General features: G+C 42.9%; 1 protein-coding gene and 1 long non-coding RNA gene across 6 annotated transcripts in view; both read right to left on the bottom strand.

The window, feature by feature from the left end:
* BICDL1 (BICD family like cargo adaptor 1) overlaps positions 1 to 11689 on the bottom strand; it is an 85119-nt gene extending 73430 nt beyond the window's left edge. For 2 of the 5 annotated variants that reach the window (XM_037052233.1, XM_037052231.1), the window contains exons 1-2: positions 11126 to 11683; positions 2350 to 2565 (exon numbers count right to left, since the gene is read on the bottom strand). In XM_037052233.1, coding sequence (XP_036908128.1) covers positions 2350 to 2565; positions 11126 to 11554 — 645 coding nt within the window. In that variant the 5' untranslated portion in view covers positions 11555 to 11683. Of the gene's footprint in view, positions 1 to 2349; positions 2566 to 11125 lie in introns of all 5 variants that reach the window. The other 3 variants (XM_037052232.1, XM_037052230.1, XM_037052234.1) reach the window with 3 other exon arrangements.
* A 9421-nt stretch (positions 11690 to 21110) lies between these two features.
* LOC118991354 (uncharacterized) lies at positions 21111 to 26101 on the bottom strand. Its single transcript, XR_005067388.1, has 3 exons — positions 25915 to 26101; positions 21995 to 22219; positions 21111 to 21199 (listed from the first exon to the last, which is right to left on the bottom strand). It is a non-coding gene; the product is annotated as an uncharacterized LOC118991354 (long non-coding RNA).
* Positions 26102 to 26594: the final 493 nt, after the last annotated feature.

The following is a 26594-nucleotide window of genomic DNA, read 5'->3' as shown; positions in this document are numbered from 1 at the left end:
AACCTTAGAAACCATGAAAGCAGAGGAAATATATTTAAAAATACTCTGGACAAAAGCACCACAGAAATATTGTACTACCTTTTAGATCTTATATATTTCGTGCTTATAAAAACACATTCCATATACTTTAAGAAAAGCATGGCCTTCTTTCTATTAACTTCTGCTGGTTGTTTTCTGGTCCTAAGAGAATCCTAATTCACTTCAAAGTACCACTCAACTCCAGTTCCTGAATACCCAGTTAATAAAATGAAAATATAACGCAATCTAGACTGGCTGCTGATGGAAACACCAGGGAACTGTCCTGCTTAAAGAGAGAAAGGGAAAAAAAAGGCACTAAACTCATCAAGGGCCTACATTCAAGGCCAGCAAGAAGAAGAACCTAGATCTGGCGGAAATGCTATCCCCCGATATCCTTCTGGGAGCAGCTTATCAGGACTTTCTACAGAGAAGTTAGGCAAAGGAACCTCAACTCTAAAGACACTGCTTTAGCAGAACAAGCATCAGCACGGAAACAAATCCTTACCCTCAATATACTGCGTAACATAAACACGGTATCTTATTTTCACGTCAACGGTACTTGCACGAGGTACGAATTTTTACTGCCGTTTCAGGGACAAGGAAAGGGAGGCACAAGCAAGGTCACCCAGCTAACGAGAAGCAGAGTCAAGATTCCACATGCACCTGAATTCCCCACTTGGGTTTTTTCGCTGCCTTGCGCTCATGTTTGCTTTCTCCCTTCACCTCTCTTAGCTACCCATCCTTCAGAAAGGAAGCAGAGTTCTTTTGTGACGTGAACTCAGACGTCAAGAAATAATGTCCCCTTTGATTTTCTGGTTTGTTGTATTCCTTTAAGTCTCCGTAAGAAACACTCGCTCAGAAAAGGTATGAAATAATTATTTTTGAACCAATAAATCAGTGTGGCCAGGCCTACCTGGTTAATCCTTCGTGAATAATGAGAGAGGAGTGGAAAACCTATACAATTCTACAAGGTCCACGATTCCCTTCCCAGTTGCTGAAAATGGTTTTAGAACTGGCTCGGAATTGCTGTTACCGACCTAGCCCTGTAAGTGACTTCTTGAAGAATTGTTTAAACTCTTCCTTTCCAGCCATTCAAATGGTGATCTGATTCCCCGGACAGGAAACCTGCAGGTAAGATCTTGGGATCACCTGAATTCTCACCTCATACACACTCTGACATGAATGCATCTCTCTCCCTCCTTTTCTTCCTTCTTCCCTTCCTCACCTTCTCTACCTGCCCCCCTTCCCCTCTCTGGCAGTGGCATTCACTTCACATTTCCTTGGGAGGCATGAAGGCTCTAACCAGCCTCAGAGTACTCATGGAAGCAACTATGACACAGACTAGTGAAATAACTTCGTAGAGTGTTAACCACTGAATTAGTGGAAGCACCAAGAATGGACCATTCGCTGCCCTAGTAAATAGTTCAGCGTTTCCCGAAGATCTAAGCGCCAAGCACTAACCATGCAGACAAGAGCAGTGGTCTCATTAGAATATTCGTGCTTAGGGGTGAGATCAGAGTACAAGCTCTTTTTTCCTCTGGTAACTAAAGAGTTAGTTTTATTTTCAACACACAAGAAGGACTGAGGTGCAATGGAAAATCCAGCTCTTAACTTAAAGTGAGTGGATTCAGAGACCGGGGCATTAACAACATTCCTGCATTTGTTAAAAAGCTATGTTCTGTATTTAAATTAGATTTCCACCTATTCAGCCCTCAAACTCTTTCTTTACAGCGATTTTACAGTCTTGACCTTGGTTAACTAATTAACGCTTTCATGACACCACCCTGTAAAGGTACAAGTAAAGCATTTTTACTTAATGTGGAAATACAGAGAGTAAGTTTTAGATACATATACATATACACATACGTCCCTTAATATTTAAATAATATGAAGTACATTCACAAATGTAATATCAATAAAAATTATTTGCTCTAGAAGTTTTCCCTAAGCTTTTCAGTTTATAGATGGCACTGTTTAATATTTGAACCAAATGCATTAACACAATTTATTAGTGACAGACTTTCTCTAGGTGAAGGAATCATAGACTTTGAGAGCTATAAGGAATGTCAGAAATCTTTCATTTTAAAAAGGGAAAACTCCCAAGTGAAGTGACTGTTAAAGCCTCACAGCTGACTAATGACAGGCAAGGGGTCTTGCCTTCTGCCTGGAGGTTTGGCACAGCTGAAGTCCTTGTAGGTGAGAAATACTTAAGCTGTTGATACAACACCAAAAGCAACGAACATGGAAATTACTACACATGACTGACGTTACAAAGAAGCTCTGTTTCAACTTTTAGTATTTTATGCCATTAATTCTTAACGGATGACTCACCCTGCTGAGTTGGTCCAATAACCTCTGGTTCTGTTCAGATAGTTCCTGGACAGCTCGCGTTTTTTCTCGATCTGCCTCCCGAAGATGGACCTGCTGCCTCTCCAACTCATCCTGAAGCTGTCTCACGTCACTCTCCAGCTCTGAGACTCGCCCTTCCCACTCTCCTTCTCGGTTCTCAAATCGTCTTCTTAGTTCATGTTTCTCTTGTTCTAAGTGCTGGGCAGAAGGGAAAAGGATTTAAAAACGTTAAAAACTCCACAGCCTTTCATTTTTCTCTTTGCACACTCTCCTAACTTTTCTTTCCCCCAGTTAGTCATCACAACCGAACACTGCCACTTAGGAAAAGTCCATTTCACGGCGATGAAAACATTCCCTCCTTCCAGAATAGAAAAGGAGTTGGCTTCCTAAAGAGATTGCCATTCCTATAGGAAATACTTAATATCACGTTTATTCTTGGCCTTGGGCATTCCTAGACTTAGGAATTCACTAGAAATTTATTGTCTAATTAATTGGTGAAGTATATATTTAAACAATTTAAAATGACCCCTTAAGCGACCCTAGTTCACTGTTGGTGGGATTGCAGACTGGTACAACCCCTATGGAAAATAGTATGGAATTTTCTAAGAAAGCTAAAAATGAACGTGCCTTTTGACCCAGCAATTCCACTATTAGGAGTATATCCTAAGAACCCTGAAACACCAATCTAAAAGAACCTATGCACCCCGATGTTCATAGCAGCACAATTTACGATAGCCAAGAGTTGGAAGCAACCTAGATGCCCATCGGTCAATGACTGGATCAAAAAGCTATGGTACATTTACACAATGGAACTCTATGCTGCAGAAAGGAAGAAGGAACTACTACCCTTTGCAACATCATGGATGGAACTGGAAAGCATTATGCTGAGCGAAATAAGCCAGGCGGTGAAAGACAAATACCATATGATATCACCGTTAACAGGAATCTAAACAACAAAACAAACAAGCAAGCAAAATATGACCAATGACTCCTCAGAGACAGAAAGAACTCCAGAGATCCTTCAGATTAACTATCTTTTCTTATAAACGAGGCAACAGAACAAGTTTAAGGTCAATACCAGTTAAGTAACAGAGCTGGGGTTTGTGTCTAAGCTACCTGACTCTGTTTAGTGCTCTAAATCACAACTCGATAAACATGTGTTGCTGTATATAGCACTGTATTTCAAAATCATTAAGGCAGGTTCAGGCTCAGGCCTACTTTAAATCATGGCCTATTAGCCTTGCACATTTACTTCTGATCCACTCATTCATTCTTGAGTGTCTGCTATGGACCAGCCACTGTGCTGGGGAACACAGTAATGAGAGAAAAAGAAAACAGACACAGTGCTTGCCTATATGGTGTTTTTATTCTACTGGAAGAGGCTGATACGAGTAATAAGTTGTATATGACGAATGGTATGCAGGGAAAGTGTAAATGGTTTTGAAGTAGCAGTTCAACAGAAAAGGATTCTTTTTTTTTTTTTTAAAGATTTTATTTATTTATTTATCTTTAGAGAGGAAGGAGAGAGGGAGAGAAACATCCATGTATGGTTGCCTTTCGTGTGTCCACTGCTGGGAGTTGGCCTGCAGGGAACCAGCCTGCAACCCAGGCATGTGCCCTGACTGGGAATCGAACCATGATCCTCTGGTCCGCAGGCCCACACTCAATCCACTGAGCTACACCAGCCAGGGTGAAAAGGATTCTTTTGGATTGAAGAAAATAAGAACATCTTTTTGTTCCTATGGGATAAATATGAATGCCTCTTTTCAGAGGCGAGTATGTTCTCCTACTTAAAAGCATAGTATGTACCAAAAAGCCAAGCCTACACCTAAAGGAATATATGAAATGCAAGTTAATGCAATGGTCCTCAACTTCTGGTGCTCTCAGAAAAGCTCTGGTCTAACTGTCCAAAATACACCAACCAGAACCCCAATTCCAAAGATTGTGATTCAGTTAAGAATGGGATGGGGCCTGGGCACCCACCCGTCCAAGTTCTACAGGAAATCCTGATGCACTGAGGCTGATACGAAGCATGAAATGACTTCCACAGTCGAAGAGGAAATGTGAACCTTCTTCAGAGTCCTCATCTCTTCACCTTGGGGAGCTATGCTCATAGTCTACCCAAGATCTAACTTTTCAAGCATGTTGGGAACCGCACTGCCCGGTTTCAGGACTTGTAACTGCCCCCCAGGGCTAAGGCTGAGTGAGCGACCTCCGGAATGCGAGCCGCTAAGGACACAAAGCTTGCCTCTGGCAGCAGCGCTGCTTCTGCTTCATCCCCTGCCCCCAGCGCTTGGTCAGTTAGTCAGAGACAGGTAAGACCCCTCCGAGGAGGGGCAACCTAAGCCAGGCACGATCACTTGGGAGGCCCTCAAGGAAGGACTCAAGGGGGCCGCAGCAAAGAGGGAGTGATGGACCCTCAGCCCCTGGCTATTCTGACATAGCCTGAGTCCCCATTTCCATCTGGGAGAAGCACTTCCTGACTCTAATCCACTTAAGCCTAAAACCTACGATGGGGAAGGCGGTGCAGCCCTTTACCAGCTATGGCAGGATCCGGGGTGACTGGGCATAAGAAAGAGTTCCTAAAGTCCTGTGAAGCCTGCTTTTGCTGAGAGTGCTTTCAGTCATATGATAAGGGTCTGAGCAAGAAATGAGTGTCTCCCAAAGTTTTTGCAACCCCCTTACCTGACAGACACTGACTCAGACTAAGCCCTCAGATTTCTTTGAAATGTTATCTACTGTTTGATCCTTGCCGCCTGACACTGATTGAGCTTTACCTGTATTCCTGTGTATTATAACCTAATAAAAGCCGTTGAAGAAGAGATTCTTGGTCTTTCTCCTCCGAGAGATTGGCCACCTCTTCTCCCCAAGCAGATCATGTCATGGTAAATCATCTTCATCTGTGGCAGACAGGGGGACTTGCAGGAAAAATTGCCCCCACACAAGTACTTTATGGGATGCCTCCTTTAGATTGCCTCAAGGGCCAGTGCATAAGTATACAAGAAAATCAGTCCCATTACTTCACCTCTGAGATGCGTCTAAAAAAGAGATGATCTCATTTCATCCTGGCATCTTATTCCCCTTACTTTGCTCTGGGTGACTTGGGAATGTTTCTGTAAGTCGAATTTACCCCCAAAGTAAAAGTTTACCATGACAGAGCAGTCCAAGTAATGTGCCGAAAGATAAAAACAGGGATCCAAAATTCAAATTCTGAGCACATTAACAAAGATAGTTAATCACTACTGAAATAAATATACAGCCACCCCAATTGACCACTTTCAGGGAATAACTCATTTGGACATAGCCACTCTAGTACGCTTGTTGAAAAAGTCACATTATAGTTACAGTGTGACATTATACAGCCTCAGTCTGGAGCATGTGGAAAAAAGAGTGGCAAGGGAGGGGCTTCCACTTATCAGCATGAGAACTTTCTGCTTTATCTAAGCTGCCCTCACATTGCTAAAATTCCAAAACGAGAGTGTTTTAGACACTTTGGAAAGATGAAACTCAGAAACACATGCTAACTGCAATCCTAAAATTGTGATTCTTGGTTTTACTGCGCTTTTCCAAAATGAAAAATATTGAGCAGAAGGCAACAGCAAGAACTCAATAATCACAGTGTTACTGAGAGGCCAGATAAATTAGGCTTGTGTTCTAAAAGAACAGAGAGCCTTAAAAATACTCAGCAAACAGCTGTTGGTGAACAGCCCAACCAAGCAACTAAAACAATCCAGTCCACTTGGGAGGAGGAGCTGGGGACAGGTGGTGCTGATCAATCTACTCTGTCCTATTTCTTTGGACATGTGACAAATTTCTTAATTCAGGTTTCCCAACACTTGGAAAAAAATCAAGACCTTCCTATTAATAAACATACAGACTATAGCCTTTTATCTACTCTGAAAAAAAGAGAAAGGTTTCTCCTAGAATTATATTTCTAATTAAGAGCTAAATTAACCAGTAAATTCTAGGTGGAATTATCAGCAAGTGTAGAGCTCATACTATTCTTTGTTTCTTGGGACTATGCGGTATCTTGGAAGTTAATATCTATACCTGAAACTAATATGATGTTATATATAATAATTATAGTTCAATAAAGAGAAAAAGAGGGAAAATGTATCCAAACTATTAAGATCACCAAAACAAGAAAAGTCTAAGAAACTGTCACAGCAAAGAAGAGACTAAATAGATATGAAAACTATCAATAAACGTAGTGTGGTATCCTGGATGGAATCCTAGAAGAGAAAAAGACATTAGGTAAAGGCTAAGGAAATCTAAATAAACTAAGGACTTTATTAATAATAACATATCAGTATTCATTTCTTTCTTTTGTTAAAAGATTTTATTTATCTTTAGAGGGGAAGGGAAGGAGAGAGGGAGAGAAATATCAATGTGTGGTTGCCTCTTGTGTGTCCCCCGCTGGGAGCTGGCCTGCAACCCAAGCATGTGCCCTGACTGGGAATCGAACCGCGATCCTTTGGTTCACAGGTCCGTGCTCAATCCACTGAGCTACACCAGCCAGGGCTCAGTATTCATTTCTTAATGGAAGCAAGTGTACCATACTAATGTAAGATGTTAATAATAGAGGACATAGCATACAAGGCACATGGAAACTCTCTGTCCCATCTTTCCAATTTTTTTGAAACTCTAAAACCATTAAAAAAAAAGAAGTTTATTTAAAACTCCAAAGAAATGAAAGCTAGTTATCATTAGCCTACCTAAAATTAGTTGTCATAGAAATGGATTTCTGCAAAGGACTGAAAAAGCAACACTATTCTCTCAAGTCCAGGATATGGTTCTTGAAAAATACAAAGAAAAAAATACTATTTTTTTTAAGTGGACCAAGCACTGAAGGCAAATAAGGACCCCTAGGTTTGCTTCCCTAAATCTACTACTGAATCCCATTAAGTAATCATTTTCATCTTACTTGTTTTGCCCTCTTAAAAAAAAAAGTACTAGAATCATGAGACTTGGCCTAGGGGAGGGGGAAGTATTTGAGGGGAAAGACCACCTCTGCAGTAAGGGATAACTGACTCTCAACTGGAATGAAATAAGGGGGGATCTTGGAATGAAAAAGGAGGGGATCCCATTAAAAAACCAAACATTTAATCTCTGAAGAAAAAAGTGTGTAAATGCAAGTGACTATCACAGTTCATATTCCAGTGGGGAGGAACCCTAAGGATCTAGTTGGCTAAAAGCAAATGGGCTAATTGTAGATGCAAAGAAATACATTTTAAAAGTGCCTTTAGAACTTGAAGCATATGAAAATTTGATTGAGTCAATAAAATACAGGGTAGATAATTTAAGGATGGAAAAATGACCAAAGCATTAGCCTTTCAAGTTCATCTGAATCTTTATTTTAACTCTAAGGGATAATAGTATAGCTAAAAAATGTCTGTTAACCTTTAAACCATTAAAAATGTTAATGAGTGTGCCATCAATAAGAGAGCAGCGCAAGATCAAATACTTTGTTTTAAATGACAAAACAAAACTTTGGATTTGGTACACACAACTGGAGAGGAAGTCAATATGAACCACTGAATAGGTAGAAACAATCCTGAAAGTGGCCCTGAAGTTAGAAAGGTGCCAATTTCAAAGTAGTAAGGAAGTATGTGGGACCCAAACAAGCCAGTCTCATTATTTAATGGTCAAGCCAACATTCTCCCAGAATCCACCGTTTTTCTTTCAAAACCAGCCTGTGAAAAAAAGTGACCCCAGGCCCGGGCTGGTGTAGCTCAGTGGATTGAGCGAGGGCCTGCGAACCAGAGGATCGCGGTTCGATTCCCACTCAGGGCACATGCCTGGGTTGCAGGCCAACTCCCAGCAGGGGATGGACGAAAGGCAACCATACATTGATGTTTCTCTCCCTCTCTCCTTCCCCTCTAAAGATAGATAAATAAATAAATAAAATCTTTAAAAAAAAGTAACTCCACTGTGTGGCAGTTTGTGGAAAATTACAAATGCTTTTTAGGTAAGAAAAAAGCATTTGGATCTCTACCTCTAAATGTTTCATTTAATTGAAATTATAGCAGAGTGGCTGTGTTAAACTTTAGAAAGTGTTCGTCTAAGCAGACACTCTAAAATCTAGGCTGCTTAAAAAAATATACAGTGGGGAAAATTCACTTGCAGGTGTCAAGTGAAATAGGCCCCTGTTAATTAGGTTTGTCACTCTCATATTAACACTAAAAGAATTAACAAGCAACTAATGACAACATCTTTATATTTTTAAATGTATGTGTAGTTTAAAAAAACTGAACATTTTTAATGGTGATTTTTAAACGTTTTTAATGGTGATTTTTTAATAGAAGAAATAGTATAGCCGAACTCTCTATCACTCAGCTTCAGTAATGCTCATCGTTTGGCTTTTTAAAAAATGAACTTTTAAAAATTGTTATTTTTAAAATTGTGGTAAAGTATAGCACTCTGCCCTTATCTGCGGTTTTGCATTCCACAGTTTCAGTCACCCACGGTGAACCTTCGTCCAAAAATATTAAACGGAAAATTCCAGAAATAAACAACGGACAAGTTTTAAATTTTGCGCCGATCGAGTAGCATGATGAACCTCTCACCCTCCCACTCTGTCCTGCCGGGGAAGTGAATCATCCCATTGTCCAGAGTATTATACACTCCCTGCAGTTAGTCACTCAGCAGCCCTCTGGGTTATCAGATCGACTGTCTCAGTACTGCGGTGCTTGGGTGCAAATAACCCTTATTTTACTCAGCAATGGCACAAAGCTCAGGAGTAGTGATGCTGGCAATGAGGAAACGCCAGAGAAGCTGGAAAGAGTTTACTCTAAGTAAAAAGGCAAAAGTCGTCGAATTAATTGTTCTGTTTTGTTATTAGTTGTTGTTAATCTCTTACTCTGCCTAATTTAGAATTGAAACTTTATCCTAGGTATTTATGTATATAAAAAAAAACATAGTAGATACAAGGTTCAGTACTATCTGTGGTTTCAGGCATCCACTGGGGGGTCTTAGAACATCTCTTCAGATAAGGGGGGAGTACAGTGTACCTAAAATAAAATCTACCATCTTAATTTTGAAGTGTTCAGTAGTGTTAAGTACATTCACACTGTCGTGCAACCGAGACTTAAAATAAACTTTCAACACTAGAGTTCATATGCTGACCTGCAGAGGAGTGAAGATTTTTAAAACAATAGTACAAGAGCTTTATTTTAGAGAGTCAAAAGTAATTTATCCTTTTACAATATAACCTTTCTGAATTTTGAAATCTTTCTTCCTTTGTTGAAGAAATGTATAAAGGCTCCACACGGAACCCAGGATGCGTGTCACTGCACACTCGGGATTACTCTGAAATCTACCACCGATCACACTGACTGATATGCCGGTCCTTTCAAGTCTGCTGTCTCTTCAATCAAGTCCCTCAGTGAAGGAATTCCAAATCAAGTATAAATCTCCGCAGCAGTACTTCTATATAGAGCCATGTAATCAAATCTCTTTAAAAAAAAAGGCAACCCTTTTATTTGCAGACCTCTACTTCAAGTGCAAATTCAACAATTCAATTCACTGGGCTGCTTTTTGGCAGACTCCCTATAGGTTTCACAAACCACTTTTCAGAGAGGTATCTCAGGAGTTCATCGCCTGGCAGACCTAGTTAACAGGCCAACTGAACCGCAGGGCACTCACTGGTTTCCTTTTTTCTCCCTGATTTAGTCTGGATATGCTGTTGGACTACAGACATACTTAAATACTGTTATAGAAAAGTTTCGGAATCTACATCGCAACTGTTCAGCCAGCGGCAATGTTACGGAACCAGACGAGGGTCAATTTCAGACCTTATTCACGACTGTGCTATTTCTCTTGCAACTAATTAGAAAAAAACAACTAGTCGCAATCAAAGTGGTGAACAATAGTAAATGCACAGGCAGAAAAGATAAGCTCCACTGCCATAGATGCCTCCCCTTTTAAAATCTAATTTTGAGAAATGCTGGTGTCCCACACACTTTCAAGGCCCTTTTCTAGGTAAGGGCAAGAAATGGCAGGAATCTTACAGCTCCTTCGAGAGGTATTTATAACAATAGCTGAAGCAATATGGTTCTATTTGTCCAACTGCACATCCAATCTGTGAGACCCAGACACGGAAAAGGACTGTTTAAAGGCACACAAATCCTGAGGTCCAAATTAAAACCACTACTAACCGTTATATGCTGAGCCCGGCGTTGCCTGACTGCAGCGGAGCCCCATTTCCTAATCCCCGAGAATGTGAAAGCTATATAAAGCTCCTCTAAGGGCACTTGTTTCCCACAACTCTGAGCTGCCAGGAAGTTAAGACAAGGGCATCTGGAGGCCTTAACACCCAGACTGGAAAGCTGTAGGCTAACACCCTGATTAGGGATTAAGTACTCTGAAAACCTGAAGCATATTTCAAATGCTCCTCCTTTCTCATTTCTCTGTGTGCAGACATCACCTCAGTGCTGTATAAATTAGTCATACTGTAAGCGCTATTTTAGATACTGTGTACAGTACATATATGGAATGGCCCACAGTGGCTGGAGCTGCGCATGGACCCGTTTGTTGGAAACAGGGTGGGAAAGTCGGATGTGTTCAATGGGTGCCCTGGTTCTATAATCCCAAACGCTCCAACCTACCCCCACCCTTCCAGGTGGTTTCCTGTGAGGTGGGTGAGCAAGGAAGGGGTGGAGTGCGGTGGGGTGGATGAGTGATTCCTGAAGCTGCCCAGAGCCTAGCGGGTGCCTGGGCTCCCCCAACTTGCCACCCATCCCAGGGGGGACATCCTCACCTCCAGTTTGTCTGTCAGCTCCTTGTGCATCTGTTCGTACTGCCGGCTCATGTCCTGGTTCCTCTCGAGCAGCGCCTTGCCCAGCCGGGCCGCCAACACCAGATCTTTCTCCTTCTGCCGGATCACCGACAGCAGCTCGGGGTCCTGGGCAGGCGGCGACTGCAGTCCGGCTCCCTCCGCCGGAGGCCCGGGCTCGGCCAGAGGCTGCTCCCCAGGGTCGGACGGCCGTTCTCCGGCAGCCAGCAGCGCCAGCTCCTCCTCTAACGCCAGTTCCAGATCCCCGGGGCCCCCGGGGAAGGAGACCAGGGCGGTGGCAGCTGGACTCCCGACTGCATCCGTGGCCGCGGTGGGCAGCTCCATGCAGCAGGCGCTGTCCGGCTCAGCGGGTGCTGAAGTGGGGCCGGCCAAGCCCAGGCAGAAGGCGGACATGGCCCGCACGCGCGGAGCCCGCAGCTGTGCGGCCCGGCCGGCGCGCGCCAGGCTGCAGGGGGGAGGGGCCCCGCCGCACCGCCCCGCGCTTCGCCTCGCCTCGCGCCGCGGCACGCGCCCCCCGGGTCCCCGCGAGCCCTGGGCGCGGCGCGTGCCGGCCCACCCCTCCCCCACGCCGGCGGCACGCGTCCCCTCCCCCGCCCCCTGCTCAACTGCTCGCTGTGCGCAGCGGAGGAGCTGGTGGCAACGGAAATTTCGGCTGAGAAAGGGAAGACTGAGGGGCCGCAGAGCGGGAGGTGAGGTTTCGGGGAGGGACGACGCCGCCGCCGGGTTATCAGCCGCCCTGTTGCCGCTGCTGCTGCTGCCGCTGCCACCGCCGGCCGGGCAGCGCTTCACGGGGCGGGCTGTGCTCCGCTGTTGCTTCGACGCTCGCTGCTGCTGCCGGCGGCCGCTCTGTGCAGCCGCGCTCCATGTCCCTCCGTTCGGCTGCAGCCCCAGCAGCAGCTGCTGCGGCGGCGGCTGCTGGCGCCGAAGCGGCGGCTCCACATTGCGCGCTGCACAGCCTGGCGAGCTCCTTCCTGCCTCCCTCCCGCTCACCGGGCCACCACACCCCGCCCTGGGCTTCCGGCCGCGCCCCCTGTCCCCGCCCCTTGCCGGCACCCGACGCGCGGGCACCTGTTCACTGCGCCCGCGCTGGATTCGCCAGCTTGCGGGTCTCCTCAGCGGCGCCCAGGTGGCGCCGGTGGCCTTAACCCCTGCACTGCCTCACGCAGGGGGTGCAGGAGGGGGGGCGACTGCGCACGCCGCCGCCGCCAGCACAGGCGGCTGGCACATCCTCTAGGCTCCCATGGCTCCCGGGAGCGACCAGCCCCGGGCCTCACGTCTGCCTCGGGGCGTGGCCCCGCCCCCAGCACGCTCACTTTGGGGTGTTGCCCGCTCTCATCTCCTCCCACTAGCCTCCTCCTCCCGTGGGAGCGAGGCCCCGCCCCCGTCTCCTTCTCACCTCTGGTCAAGGCCCCGCCCTGGCATCCCTCCCACTTTGGGGCTGGGGCGTGTCTCAGAATTTGGTGGTGTGCTGTGTTGTTGCGGCCTCTTAGTTGGCCTTCAAGGGGACTGGGGACATTTCTCCAAGACAGGTGACCAAGACCCGAGGGACCCTCCCAGTCACGGAATTTAGGGCCTGGGGCCCCACGAGAGCTAAGCAGTCAGGAGAGGGAGCCCTAGAGAGCAGTGAAAAGGGATGATGTTTCAGAAACCCAGCATCCTAGTGATGATGACTCAGGGATATAAGGAAGGAGAACCTCGGAAGAAAGGAGTTATGTTGAGAAATAACAAAAAGCATTGCTCACAGAGGAGAATTTGGAGTAAAGAATGTCCCTAATAATAACTTAGGTTTATTTGTCATTTAGTACACGACAAGTTTGGTGTTAAGTGCTTTATACCCATTATCTTATGAAGTGGGCACCATCACTCTCCCCATTTTACAGAGAAGAAAACTGAGGCCTTGAGAGATGGAGTCATCTGTCCAGGTGGTTACAACAGAATCAGATGCAGGCAGGCTGACTCCAGGGTTTGGGTAAATTATCATTCTTGACTCTCTTCACATATGAGAAGTCTTGGGGAAGATAAATGGTAATTTGTGACCAAGTGGCTGGCGTGGATCTAGAAGGTGGTGCTAGGGAAGCATCTGCAATGATCAAAAGGACTGAAGTGCGATTGCTCTGACCTCATTGGTGATGGTCTGTCTCCTACGTTCAGAAACTGTCCTGTCTAAAGCTGGAATTGGTCCCTATTCTTTCCCCTTCCTCCTGGACAACAAGCCCCTTTTGAGTTAGATCATACCTATACTCTTTTTATCACAGTGAGAGGGAAATTTCAGGACAAGAGGCTGAAATGGGTCAGATGATTTCTCATGGCTTTTATTCTTTATTAAAGTCAGAGCCTGCTAGCCCTGGCTGGATAGTTCCGTTGGTTAGAGTGTCCTCCCCGTATGCTGAGGTTCGACCCCTGGTCAGAGGGCCAACCAATGAATGCATAAATAAATGAAACAACTAATTGACTGATCTCTCTCTCTCAGTTCAAAAAAAAGTTCAGAGCCTGACAGCTTTTAGATACATACATCACTTTCTACCCTCAAACTGAAGGTGAGACTCTGGAAGGTCCTAAAACCCAAGGGCTGGTTTTGTCCACGCGTTGATTGGAAAGGAGACAGACAACAGAGGGGTTCCCACATCAACCTCAGAGCTGAATGTTGGAAGCTGACTGTGGTACCATTCCAGAAATGGAATATTCTAATGCTTTTTTAATGCTCTCTTGAGCAGAACTGTGAGACCTTTCGTCTTCTTTGATCAGGTAAGGACAGACAGGTTCTCCCTAATCTATTTACAGAGACACACAGATCAAGAGCAAACAATTCCTAGGCAAATGGAGTTTCCGTTTTTATTTTTCCTTGACCCAGACTTGCAGCCCATCCTTCCAAAAAGGTCTTTGGCCTGCTTTTCTTGAATTCAGTGCTCCCACTCTTATTAGACTTACTTTTAGACTTACTTTTTACTGTGAGAATGAACTATCACAGTGCTAACTCTAGCTCCTGAAGAGATCCTTCCTTACAATGTTCTTCTGCCTAACCCGACTGGGAAGTGACCATATTCTTTTTTTTTTTAAAGATTTTTATTTATTTATCTTTAGAGGGGAAGGGAAGGGGAGAAGGAGAGAAACATCAATGTATGGTTGCCTCTCGTGAGTCTCCTGCTGGGAACTGGCCTGCAACCCAGGCATGTGTCCTGACTGGGAATTGAACTGCGATCGTGTGGTTCGCAGGCCTGTACTCAATCCACTGAGCTACGCCAGCCAGGACTATTTTCTATTGTAGACATTTCTCCTAAGCACTGTCTTCCTGTGAATAATCAAAGGAGAGCAGCCCAAGTTTGGAGAACTACTTAGAATAGTGATTCTTATAGTTTTTGGTCCCAGAACCTTTTTATGTTCTTAAAAAATTATTTAAGATCTCAAAAACCTGTAGTTTACATAGGTTTAGGTATTCATATTTACCATATAAAATTAACTGATAAAACCCTGGCTGGTGTGGTGCAGTGAATTGAGTGCCTGCCTGTGTGAACCAAAGGGTTGCCGGTTCGATTCCCAGTCAGGGCACATGCCTGGGTTTCGGGCCAAGTCCTGTGTTGGGGGCAGGCAAGAGGCAGCTGATGGATGTTTCTCTCACACATCAATGTTTCTCTCCTTTTCTCCCTCCCTTCTCCTCTCTCTAAAAATAAATAAATAAAGTTAACTGTTAAAATATTTTTTGCTTAAAAATACTTATAATAAACCTATACATATTAACATGACGTGTTTTAACAAAAAATCACTATATATTCCTAAATTTTAAAAAAATGAACAAGAGGAATCACATTATTTTTCATTTCTGCAAATCCCTTCATATTTGGTTTAATAGTTGAAAATTGGATTTTTATATCTTCTTTCCTGTTCATGTAGTGACACTTTGATTGAAGTATATACAGAAAATCTGGCCTCACAAAGATGTGGTTGGGGAAAAAAAGAATATTTCGATAGTCTTTTGAAATCATTGTGAATATATATTTTTTGCCATTATGCCAAAACTGGACAAGTGATAGCTTCTTAAACGTTAATTGCGATGTGGAACCTAAAACCATACCAAGGAAATCTATTAATCTATCTTTCACTTAGAATGGATATTTTATCCATGCATGATAAATTCTGTAACAATATGTATTAGTCATTTTGAAAAGATCAGTTCACTAAATTATACAGATCTTCCAAATATTGTCACATGCCATTATATTTTTAAAAATCACATTCATTTATGTCACCACTGATCTCACGGAAAAGTCTTTATTGGCAAACTGTCAAGCTCACTGATGCTGATAGGAGTTTTCCAAAATTTTTATTTTCACTTAAAAGCTCTAATTTTAGCACTGGCAACAATATTGTCATTGTTTTCCTTGAAGTGACAGGCTCACTTCATTTATCTTTGAGAAAATGTCTGCCAAATACTCAAATCTGAATACCATAGTTTGTCAATCATTCTTTTTCTTAATTTTTCCTTTTTATTTTTTATTTTTAGAGAGAAGCGGGGTGGGAGGGAGAAAGAGAGGGAGAGAAACATTGATGTGAAAGAGAAACATCAGTCCGTTGCCTCTCGCACATCTTATGGGGACCCCGGGGCTCAAAACCCAGGCATGTGCCCTGACCGGGAATCAAACCAGCGATCTTTTGCTTTGCCGGATGACACCCACCCACTGAGCTGCACTGGTCAGGGCATGTCAGTCATTCTTATGTGTTCCATGAACCCCGTAGCTAGTCAGCTCATAATTTAAATGGTAGTACAAGTGTTTTTAATATCTCAAGACAGCCGTTGTGCAATAGTTAGCTTTTCCGCCAAAGTGCTTTATGGGTTCTTCTCATGGAATATTCAAAAGATGTCTACTGAAGGGTCAGGATTTAGTAAAAGTACTGTTATCATCAGGCACATTCTTAACTGAAGCTAGCTTCATTTTTTCTCTTATGTAAGCACACAATAGTGAAGAATAACATGTCCGTCATCGTCATCATGCTAATGAAGCAGTAGTGTAACCCACTGTTGCTTTGGCACCATCGGTGCAAATGTCCACACGGTGCAAAATGAAAATAGTATTAGGTCATTAGTAGTATGAAATTAGTTACACTATTATTAATAAAATTAGAATTTCTATTATTGCAATGATTATGAAAACAGTGTTCACAGACATCGTGAAAAGCATTTTGGGGACCTTCAGGAGTTGGTAAACCACAGCCATTCAAGACCATTAGGTCAACCTTGAGATAAGAAGAATAAATAAGTACCTACCTACTTGAAAATTAGTGCCAGGGCTTAAAACTCAACAAAGCAAAGTTATGAAAACCCTCAGCCTTCTAAGTAGCTTATTGTTTAGTTTATTCTGCTTCATACTAGATAATAGTAGCTAAAATACATGTAGCTTTTCATTTCTTAAATTCTCTATATGACATCTCATTTAATTCTCACAATAACCTTATAATGCTAGTATGTAACCCCAGTAAATGTATTACTTGATATTATGGTACTGGTGCTTTAGGTCTGACGGACTCTTAACTACTATGCACCAATTCACATTTTTATCACTTCCATACTCCTTTAAATATATTTGCATTTAGTGGTACCTGGATATCCTGGTTGAACTTGGATATGACCAATCATAACATACTATGGATGAATTTGTACATAAGTGCTATTATATCAGTAAGGGCAAGACGTGGAATGTTCCTTCTAAGAAATCCTATTTCCAAATAGGACAACACTTATTAAATTTCTCCAAGTTGTTTTATTAACAACTTGATCTGCAAAACCTGGGAAGTGTAAAAGACAAAATATTCTCCAGAAAATTTGTTTTTGAAAAGTCAAGTGTTGGAAGAGCTGGCAAACCATGGGATGAGGCAGTTCCACACTTGGTATTTTCATTCAGTGATTACCAGTGTGTGTGCATTTTTTAAAGTTGTATATTTTATTTATGAACTAGTGCTGGGAACATAAAATTTTCTCAAATGTTATCCAAAAGCTTTTTATATTTTTTGGAGATGAATTGATTCAACATTTTGCAAAATGTGATGTGCATAGCCCTAGTGATTCTCAACTTGGTTTTCGAGGGAAAAACATTAATTTCAATGGTTGGTGTTCACAGGGGTTGCCTTTAGCAGACACCTTGTTCTGCCTGGCATGGGACTACACTTTCTCTTCTACCCATCAGGGCACCCCAGCTCACTCTGCTGGGACCCCTTCCCAGTCTCACCTAAACTGCAGCAGCCCACACCCCACACTCATTTTTCCCTTTCCCCCAGACCATTACTATGCCTAAGTGTCTACCTCCAGCCTCACCATTTCCTTACCCTGCCCAGCTCCTTGCTTCTCTCAGTGCCTGGTGTACCTGACTCAGTCAAAGTCTCATCTTGCCCGTCCTCCTCCTGATTCCCTCTCCCTCAGTTTCTGGCCCTTTCCACCACCATTTCCGCCCACCTTTTCTCTCCCAGGTGAGAGTTTCCTTCTCCCAAAAGCACTCGCTGAACACCTCAGGTCTGGCTGCCTTTTTGAATCTGTATCCACTATTTTCTCAGTACTTAGAAAATACTTATGAATCTTCAGCTCCGGACCCATCTCTCCCTTACCAGGCATTTCTAATCCTTCCCCTTCCTGGTTAAGAACCTGGGCTCTGGAGCCAGACTCCCGGGGCTGGGATCCCAGTTCTGGCGCTTACGACTCGGGTGATCTTGAATCTCTGTGCTTCAGAATCCTGCCTGACCATGTGAGGATAATAATAGTACTTACCTATTAAGGTCACTATTCAGACAAGATTGCATATATCTAGAGCATGTAGAGAGTGGTACATGGTGCACGGTAGGGACGATGTGTGCGTGTGACAGATTAAGTATGTACCATAACTGAACACACGGCTCTCTCTCCCCCTCTGAGACCATGATCTTAACTAACTTTTACATCTGTCTTCCTTTCCCTTGTGAATAAATCAAAATAAATGTACTAAGTGAAAGACGAGTCAACTCAAACAAAAATGGTAAATAATAATATAGGCAGCATTGGGTATGGGAAAACCGTGATGGTGGCGTGCAAATGACTGAAATTGGTGGATGGTGGAGTTATTGCTGAGTGGCGATCTGGAGTTCCGGGGTTGGATCGGGCGTTCAGCATCTGGGTACCTTTGTGCAGGACATTCAGTGTGCTTGGACTTTGTTTGGTTTTCTCGTCTGGATGGTAAGAGGTTGGGCTGGATGATCATCCTTCATCACCTGAGCTAGTGGTTCTCAACCGGAGGTGATGTTGCCCCTTGGGAGCATCGGGCAATTATCTGGAAGCATCTTTGGGTGTCACACCTGGGAGGAAGGGTTGCTGTTGGCATCTAATGGGTAGAGGCTAGAGATGCTGCTGAACATACTACAATGCCAGGACAACCCCCACCACAAGGATGTGATGATCCCAAGTGGCAGTAGTGCTGAGATTGAGCAACTGTGATCTGACATGACGGGCTGCTACGATTTGACCGTTGGATTTGCTGCCTGAAAAGAATATAAATGGGCTATGCATAAGGCAGTCTATGATGTGAGCCCAAGCATGCTTTTGGCTGCTTCTAGGAATTCCCACTGGGAAACCAGCCCATCACAGAGCCATACCACTTAGGCAGACAAACAGACAAACAAACAAACAAACAAACAAAACCTTTTGTTTCGAGCTCAGTTGCTCCCAACATTGATTAAATTGCTCCTCGCTCTCCCCCTCCCGCTTTTAATGATTTGGCTGTTTCCTTTGCCCAAATTCATCAGAAAATTACTGCTTTATGCTCTAGAGCTGGTTATTTTTTTGTCCTTCCACTGCCCACATCTAGAAAGATTTATGATTTCATTTTCTCTGTGTTCACATCTTTCTGCTTCTTTTCAATGATCTTGGCCCTGAGAACACTGCTGATGTGTTTTGCTATATATATATCATTTATCTGAAGCTGTATTTAAACATTTCTTAGTTTTATTTCACTTCAAGAATTCCCCATTTGTTATGTCTTGTTCTTCCTGCATAACATTCTGGTTTAATCTGTTGGCAGGCAAGTTTTTATGTGTATTGATGCTGCTCATACTAACACCGTTTCTTAGGTGAGTTTCCCATTTTTTCTTTAGTTTTGTCAATTTCAGTGCAAACGGATTGTATAAATAGCATATCATCCAGTTGTCAGGACAACTGAAAACTTTTGCCTTATAATATATTTTTCATGATGTGTGTTATCGTTGCTATTATTATCCTTCTGGCTCTTGGTAGAAATAAGTTTTTATTGGTGATGAAATAACATCATAGGTGAATTAATTTTTTTAGTTCCTGCGTTCTAATGAAATCCAATGGATTGTACAGTTATCAGGGCAGTTGGCCAGTATTCATTGAGTAACTAACAGAAATTGGTGTGGGTTAGGTATTAACACTACATAAGACCTCCAGCATTTATGAAAACATAATCCCTACCCTCAAGGAGTATTCCATCATTGATTGTGTAAGGGACTGTGGTCAAACTGGACATTCACCATTATCAGGTGCTTGTCAGTAGCTCAACCAGAGGAAATATATTGTAACATAGTGGTTGAGAATGGTTTCTAGAGTAAGACCCACTTTCAAGTTGAAGCTCCCTCAACTGACATTGAGGGAGCTAGCTGAAGTTGCTAGCTGAAGGGCAGGTTAGTTAACCTCTCTGACCACCAGACATGGTTTAAGTAAATCATTTTGTTCACTAAGGTGTTCTTCAGGCATAGCATACTGCGTATAGTAGCGTAGGAACTTGATACATTTTTACGATGAATGAATAATGTATGGGAAGCACTTAGCACCTCGCCTAGCATAGTCGGTGCTCACTTAGTAAGATGTTAGGAAAAAACCTCGATCTCAGAATGCAGGTGTTGTCACGTGGTAACGTGGTCTACGGGTTTGGTATTAGCCTCTTTGTTTATTCAGAACATTTATTATATGGAGGGTGTGGTGTTAGATATTACGCAGGAAATAAAGATGTCTATGCTGTGAACTTGCTCTAAAAAATGTACAACTTAATAAAGTGTAGAAAACCTAAGCGGAAATAACTATAATTATAACCAGTATTGAATTACATTTAACAGTATATTAAACACCTTATAAATTATGCTATGTATGTTTTGGAATTCCAAGAAGGGAGTTTTTAGCAGGTACGGTGGCATGAGACTAAAAGTCTATGTGATTTTTTATTATCCCTGTGAGATGGCAATTCTAAACAGTGTCAGTGGCAACGTAATCTCACTTCCCTCCTTGGTACACCACTGACATTATTTGACAAAATTGACCAAGGAGCACTTCATGAAGTTGTCTAGTGAAGTACATAGGGGAGTCCATGGACAAAGATGGAAGGCAAGCAACTAGAGGGAACAGATTCTCCAAAAATGCAGGGGCCAGGAACTTGCGTTTAGGGACCAGCAAAAGGCGGGGAGAATGAAGCTGTAAAGACAGGCAGGTTGGCATTGGCTCGTGGGAAAAAAAAAGATGCTATTTTTGAAAATTCAAACTTAAAGTATTCTCTGCAATAAAATTGAGTGAGTGGATATAATTCTTATTTTTAAAGTATTCTTTACATTTTTATGTCTAACACTCAACTGACCAATTAGATGATAAATATATCTGTGGATTAAAAAAAGGTGCCGTTTATTGAGTGCCTACTATGAGCAGCCAAAGGACTGGCCAACATTATCTTGTTTAAATCTTATCACAGTTCTCCCAGATGGGTATTATTACTCCCATTTCATAGATGAGGAAACTGAGGTTCTGAGAGATTAAGGGACTCTTGCCTCCCACACCCCACAACTAAGAGAGGGCAGAGTTGAGATTTGAACAGAGGTCGGATTGCTTATAAAACCTTGGTCTTTATACCTACCTAGCTTTGAATGCTAAGCCAAAGACAATGAAGATTTTAAAACCATGAAGTGGTCCAAAGAAAGCTGTACCTCAGCAAGATGAATCTGGTGCTGGTGTTAAGGATGAACTACAGATGGGAGTCGGGAATCAGGGACCAATTATGATGCTGCTGGAAGATGGAAGTTATGCTGGAAATGGGAAAAAAGATTTCAGAGAGGTTATAAAGAAAAAATTGCTAGGATTGGGAGACTGGTTGGGTGTGTGGGAGCAAAAGTGAACAGAAAGGAGACACAGATGCGCCTCTGAGGTTACCGACCTGGACAACAGGATGACAGCGCGGTGGCCAGAACAGGAAGCCCAGAGACAGAGAGATCATCATGCCACGAGGCCCTTGGTTTGGCCAAGGACACCTGGCCTGTACGGGGACCTAGGACAAGCATGGAATCAGTATAAATACAGCAGTTGTAAGAGTGAATTGTTGATGGGATATTGGTCAGGGATTGTCTTAATAGGTTTGAAATTGGAAAGTTCCCTTATCTGGAAGAAAGCTTCTTACAGAAAAACTGTAATGGATGGAGAAGGGCTAGAAAATTTGACAGGAGGAGAAACATTCTCTGTGTTTGGAAAAGCCTCAGTGAGGGCCTGGCAGTGGGAAACAGAGAGCTAAACATGGATGGCTTCATGCCTGTGGAAAACGAAGTGTCCCTCCTTTACTGGTGTGACCAGAGGGGAAGTGACCATTTCCCCGTCTCCCCAGATTCTCATCTGTGGCAAAGCACATTGGGCTTCTCTTCCCGACAGCCCACTCCACCCCCAAACCCCAGTCTAATAAGAGAAGGGATTAGGGAGAGAAGCAGGCCCCCTTGACGGGTTTAGAAAATAATTGCACAGAAGAAACCTCTGTGCATGTTTTATTATACATTTACATTTACAAAAATCAAGAATTTGCAGAGGCCTATATTAAAGAAGACAAACAAAATTACCTATTAAAAGAAGAGAAGATGGCAAGGACTCAAAAACTGATCCCAGAATTTAATTGAAGAAGAACCAAGCAATACATCAAAGGTATAAAATCTACATTTCCCTGGGGTCTCAATGGAAGGATTCAGCTTTTTTTTTTTTTTTTTTAGTAAGTGGGTCAGAAAACTACTAATTCTGTAATGATTTTGTTCAGCTGCATTCAGCTGGTACACTCGTTTCTTGTGGATCTGAAAAAAAACCTACCAAGATTATCAAAATGCTATCAGCCCAGTGTCAAACTGCTTTGTTTATCAATCATGAATACTGTATTGTCATGATTGAAAGTCTGTCCTTTTAATGAGCAAGGAGTGACAATGTTGTTTGTGCTTTTATTCTGAAATGCTGTGTCCTATGTTGCACAACTCTGTGTATGGCTGATACAGCAACACCACAACACAGCGAGTCTCAAACAGAAAGAAATTCACCAGGCAAACTGCTGCACTAAACCAGGACAAATACGGAAGCTGATATATGGGTTTGATGGAATCAGAGCTCAGGTTTAAAAACGGAAGCTAGGAATTAGCAAATTAGCACGGAGAGGTTTTTTTTTTTCAGTTTTGGTAAAATACACATAACAAAATTTACCATTTTAACCATTTTTAAGCGTATGATTCAGTGCCAGAGTGTGTTGACATGGTGGTGCCACCATCGCCACCAACATCCGCAGAACCCTCGGATTCGCAGAACTGAACATCGGGGCCCATTACCCAGCAACTCCCCATCTCCCTTCTCCCTGTAGCCCCCAGCACCCCTGGCGGTGCTTCTGTCTCTATGAATTGAGCTGTTCTAGGTCCCTCATATGTGGAATCCTCATACGGCGTTTGTCCTTTTGTAACTGGCTTCGTTCACTGAACATGATGATGTCCTCAAGGTTCATCCGTGTGGCAGCACCTATCAGAGTGTCCTTCCTTTTGAAGACTAGGTGACGTTCATTATACGTACATGCCACATTTTGTTCATCCGGTCATCAGTTAATGGGCACTTGAACTGTTTCCACCTTTTGGGTATTGTGAATAACGCTGCTATGGACATGAGTATACAAGCATCTCTTCAAGTTCTTACTTTCAATTATTTCGAATATACATCCAGAAATGGAATTGTCAGATCATATGGCAAGTCTATTTTTTAGGTTTCGAGGAATCTCCATATGTTTCCCATAGCGATGGAGAGCTATTTTTAAGTCATCTGACATTGAGATGCATTTATTCATTCATTCCTTCACTCTCGTTCTTTCAACAAAACATTACTGAGCACTTGCCTTATATAACGACTGTGCTAGGCGTTATGGAGTTTATAATTAGGACTAATTGGGTGGTAGACAAGAGCTCTATAAAATAAATATACAATGTGTTACTCCTAAGCCAAAGCAGGGCTTGAATTTAGGGGTTCAACACAGTTTTTACAAATTTTGCCTATCAGAGGAGAAGCTGGTCATTTAGAAGCATAGAAAAAGGAGCGTGACAGGGTGACTTCCGCTGTCAGAAGTCCTATTGAAATATTGGTCCGCAGTCGAGTTCTGGTGTTGCAGACTCTCTGGCGAGACTATCCCAAGAAGGAAAGAAGTGTGTCTAAAAAACTAAGTGGAGGGAATTTTTTTTTAGCTCGTTCATCTAGTTCTCTTGGTTCTAATTATATGCCCCTTAGAGCTGTGTTCTGATTGTAATGTGGCTTCTTTGCCCGCAGAGGGAGAAGGCTTTTAGTGACGCCAACCTCAGCACCGTGGTCTTTGAGAGCTTACATTTCTCATCATAAATTAATACGTTGGCATCTTGGTGTTGAACATCGGGCTTATTGAGCTCTAATTAATGTTAGTTTAATTCTAAAACATTACGCTGCTGTGGGTGTGCCCGCTAAATTAGATTTCTAAGCCTTTTAGGCCAGAGAGCAGACATCTATGTCTCAGAACATCTATGGCCTGTTTCCTTATCTGAAAATGGAGATTAAAAGCGATACCTACCTTACCTCGTCGTTGTTGTAGTGATTAAATAAAGTCTTGTGAAGTGTTTAGAACAGGGCCGCCCACATCATAAACACTATATAAGGGTTGAATCTTGTTATCGGTGGGAAATTACCTCTGAGATTTCTTGGCAGACCAAGTCTGACCTCACAGAGCCATATGCTTCTTTTCTACTGGAATCTGCGTGACTCTTACTTTGAAAATGCAAGCAAGGTCACCAAGGATTCAGCTCTGGTTGTATTCCCACCTCTTCTTTTGCTGCCTCTCCCTGTACTTCCAAGCACTACGTACCCTCAGAGTTTTCTACCGCAGAGAAACAAAGCCACCCCCCCCCCCCGACCCAGGCAGTACCCCAAGCTCTGGCCTTCACATAACCCAGCTTGCAAGTCCCCGGCAAGGTTACTGTAGCCAATATGAAAAATTTATTGCCCAATTAAGTCATGACTGATAATGGCTATGAATTACACATGCATCCATTTTAACCTTCCTGGAGATTTATTGCCAATATCCAAAGGAATGCTCTCCAATTGTAGGATTTAATGGACTGAGATTGGCCAATAAGAGAAAAACTTTGGGCTCATATAGGCCCCATGCGGTGCCCCCTTTCAGGTCTGTTGTTTTCTCTACTGTATCTTTAAAGAATTCTGGGCCCATTACAAAAAGAAGGCTGCTCTTGTGTGAACTCAAGGGGTTTTATAAGACTTGCAGGATTTTGAGTGAGACGTGGGGAATTCTTGGGCTAAATTAGGGGTGTCAGGTGTGGGTGAGTTGCTGAATAAAAATTAGCAAGGCTAGGGCCGAAGGGTGACAGGAAATGATGCTGATTGGAGCCTGGGACAGACCCTGACTGTTTCTTCTGGCGCAAACGAGGCTGGTCCAGGGGACCTGAGCGAGGAGATGAACCAGCTGCAATTAGCTTTGCCACTTTCTAGTTATGAGCCAATAGATGACACCAAAACTAGTATATGTTTTAGAAAAATCACAAACTTTGATTAAACAGTTGGTAAGTAGAACTTGCAAAAAAAACCCCGTAGTGAATGGAATTACTTAACCAGAGATAAGTAATAACATGCCCTGTGTTATTTTACTGATTGTGGTTGCACAATGATTCTGTGCTTTCAATGATTTGCCTGATGTTTGTTTCAACAAGAAAAAGAAACTGGCCAAAAATAAAGAAAGGAAGAAAGAATACAAAACAAAAAAAGCCCAGTACATCTCTGACTTTCTCAGTAGTTCTCCCTTTAAACACTGACCAAAACATGGACAAATTTAAAATTCTCTTTCCCTTGTTCCTTTCAGCAAAGATGATATCATCTGTGATTTTTAAAAGAGGCTTCACTAGTAAACACCAAAAGTACGAAAAGCAAGAAAAGAAAAAAGCCAAGGTAAAAAAAGACAACAAAAAATAAAATACATTTGAAAAAAATGGGGCTGTCTCAAGATAGTTACCAACTCTAGTTAGCCTACAGCTCACTAAACAGGGAACCATAACACATGTAATTGTTAGAGTTTTTTTCAGAACATGTTCTTGGGAGCGTCTAGCATAGTCATCTAGTATTATTTTGAATGATGATTAAGAATGAGCCTTTTGTGGTAGGAAGCTCTTCCTGTTATTTATTTTTTAAGCCGCCTTTCCAACCACTGTACTACAGTTCTGCTTATTTTAGGAAGTATGCATACAATTTTGCCATTAACGTATTCAGTATCAATTATCCACTTGCATGCAGTTCTGTGTGGGCGAGTTGCAGATTTGAGAACTTCCTTAAGAGAATGAATTCTGAATTTTAAGTTTCCTTTGATCGCTTTCCCATTTTAGCTGGCAACCTGGGGTGAGGAAAAGCTCAAAAGACATATAATGCTGCCTTTGACTTTCAATTTGAGTTGTGCAGATTGGATTTAACTTTAATAAAAATAGAAGAAATGAACCCTTGAGTGTATGCATTGGTCCGAATTTGTAATTTGTAGACGAGAAGCCCGGGTTGTTCTTCAAAATTCATAAAGAATGCACTTTTCATTCTTGCTGCTTGAAAGCTCAGGCACTGCTTATCCCAAGCGCTCGTTCCACCAGGCCAACAGAATGATGTCCCATTAGATTCTTGGCAATTTTCTTCAACTCCACCCAACCTCCCCCAGTGCCCCCCCCACCCCCACCCCCCCGCTCCTTTGCCAACCCCTACTTTCCCCTCATCATCGCAGATGCCCCCACCACCTTCGGCATGAGGTCATGAGCTGGCCCCTGCTAGTTTCTTAGCTTTTTTTTTCCTTCCATCATAGAGACTGTTTTTCAAAGTCCTGTTTGTGATTAACTAACCTTGGCAGTTAGGATAACAAACGGTGGAGCGGTTTAAGCAGCAGGTGGGAAATTTCCTTTACAGATGGTTTATTTCTCTTTGGTGGGAAACAGAAACTCTTGGATGGCGTACATGGGCTCATGATTAATCATGGGCCAAGTTTGATGCACGTCAACCTGACCCTACCACAGTGTTCCGATTTGTAAGAGTTATCTCCTGCCGTAGATAGTAGGTAGTTCATCCTTGCCTCTCTCTGAGCCTGGAAGGAGTCCAGCCAACGAGAGATAAGCCCATCTTGAACAAAAACAGCTTGGC

Source organism: Sturnira hondurensis, unplaced genomic scaffold (genome assembly GCF_014824575.4).
Source record: "Sturnira hondurensis isolate 20B ecotype Veracruz unplaced genomic scaffold, ASM1482457v3 Scaffold0007406, whole genome shotgun sequence".
In the NCBI taxonomy this organism is placed as follows: Eukaryota; Metazoa; Chordata; class Mammalia; order Chiroptera; family Phyllostomidae; genus Sturnira; species Sturnira hondurensis.
The sequence above is the reverse complement of the archived record's forward strand: the minus strand, read 5'-3'. Positions and strand labels throughout refer to the sequence as shown.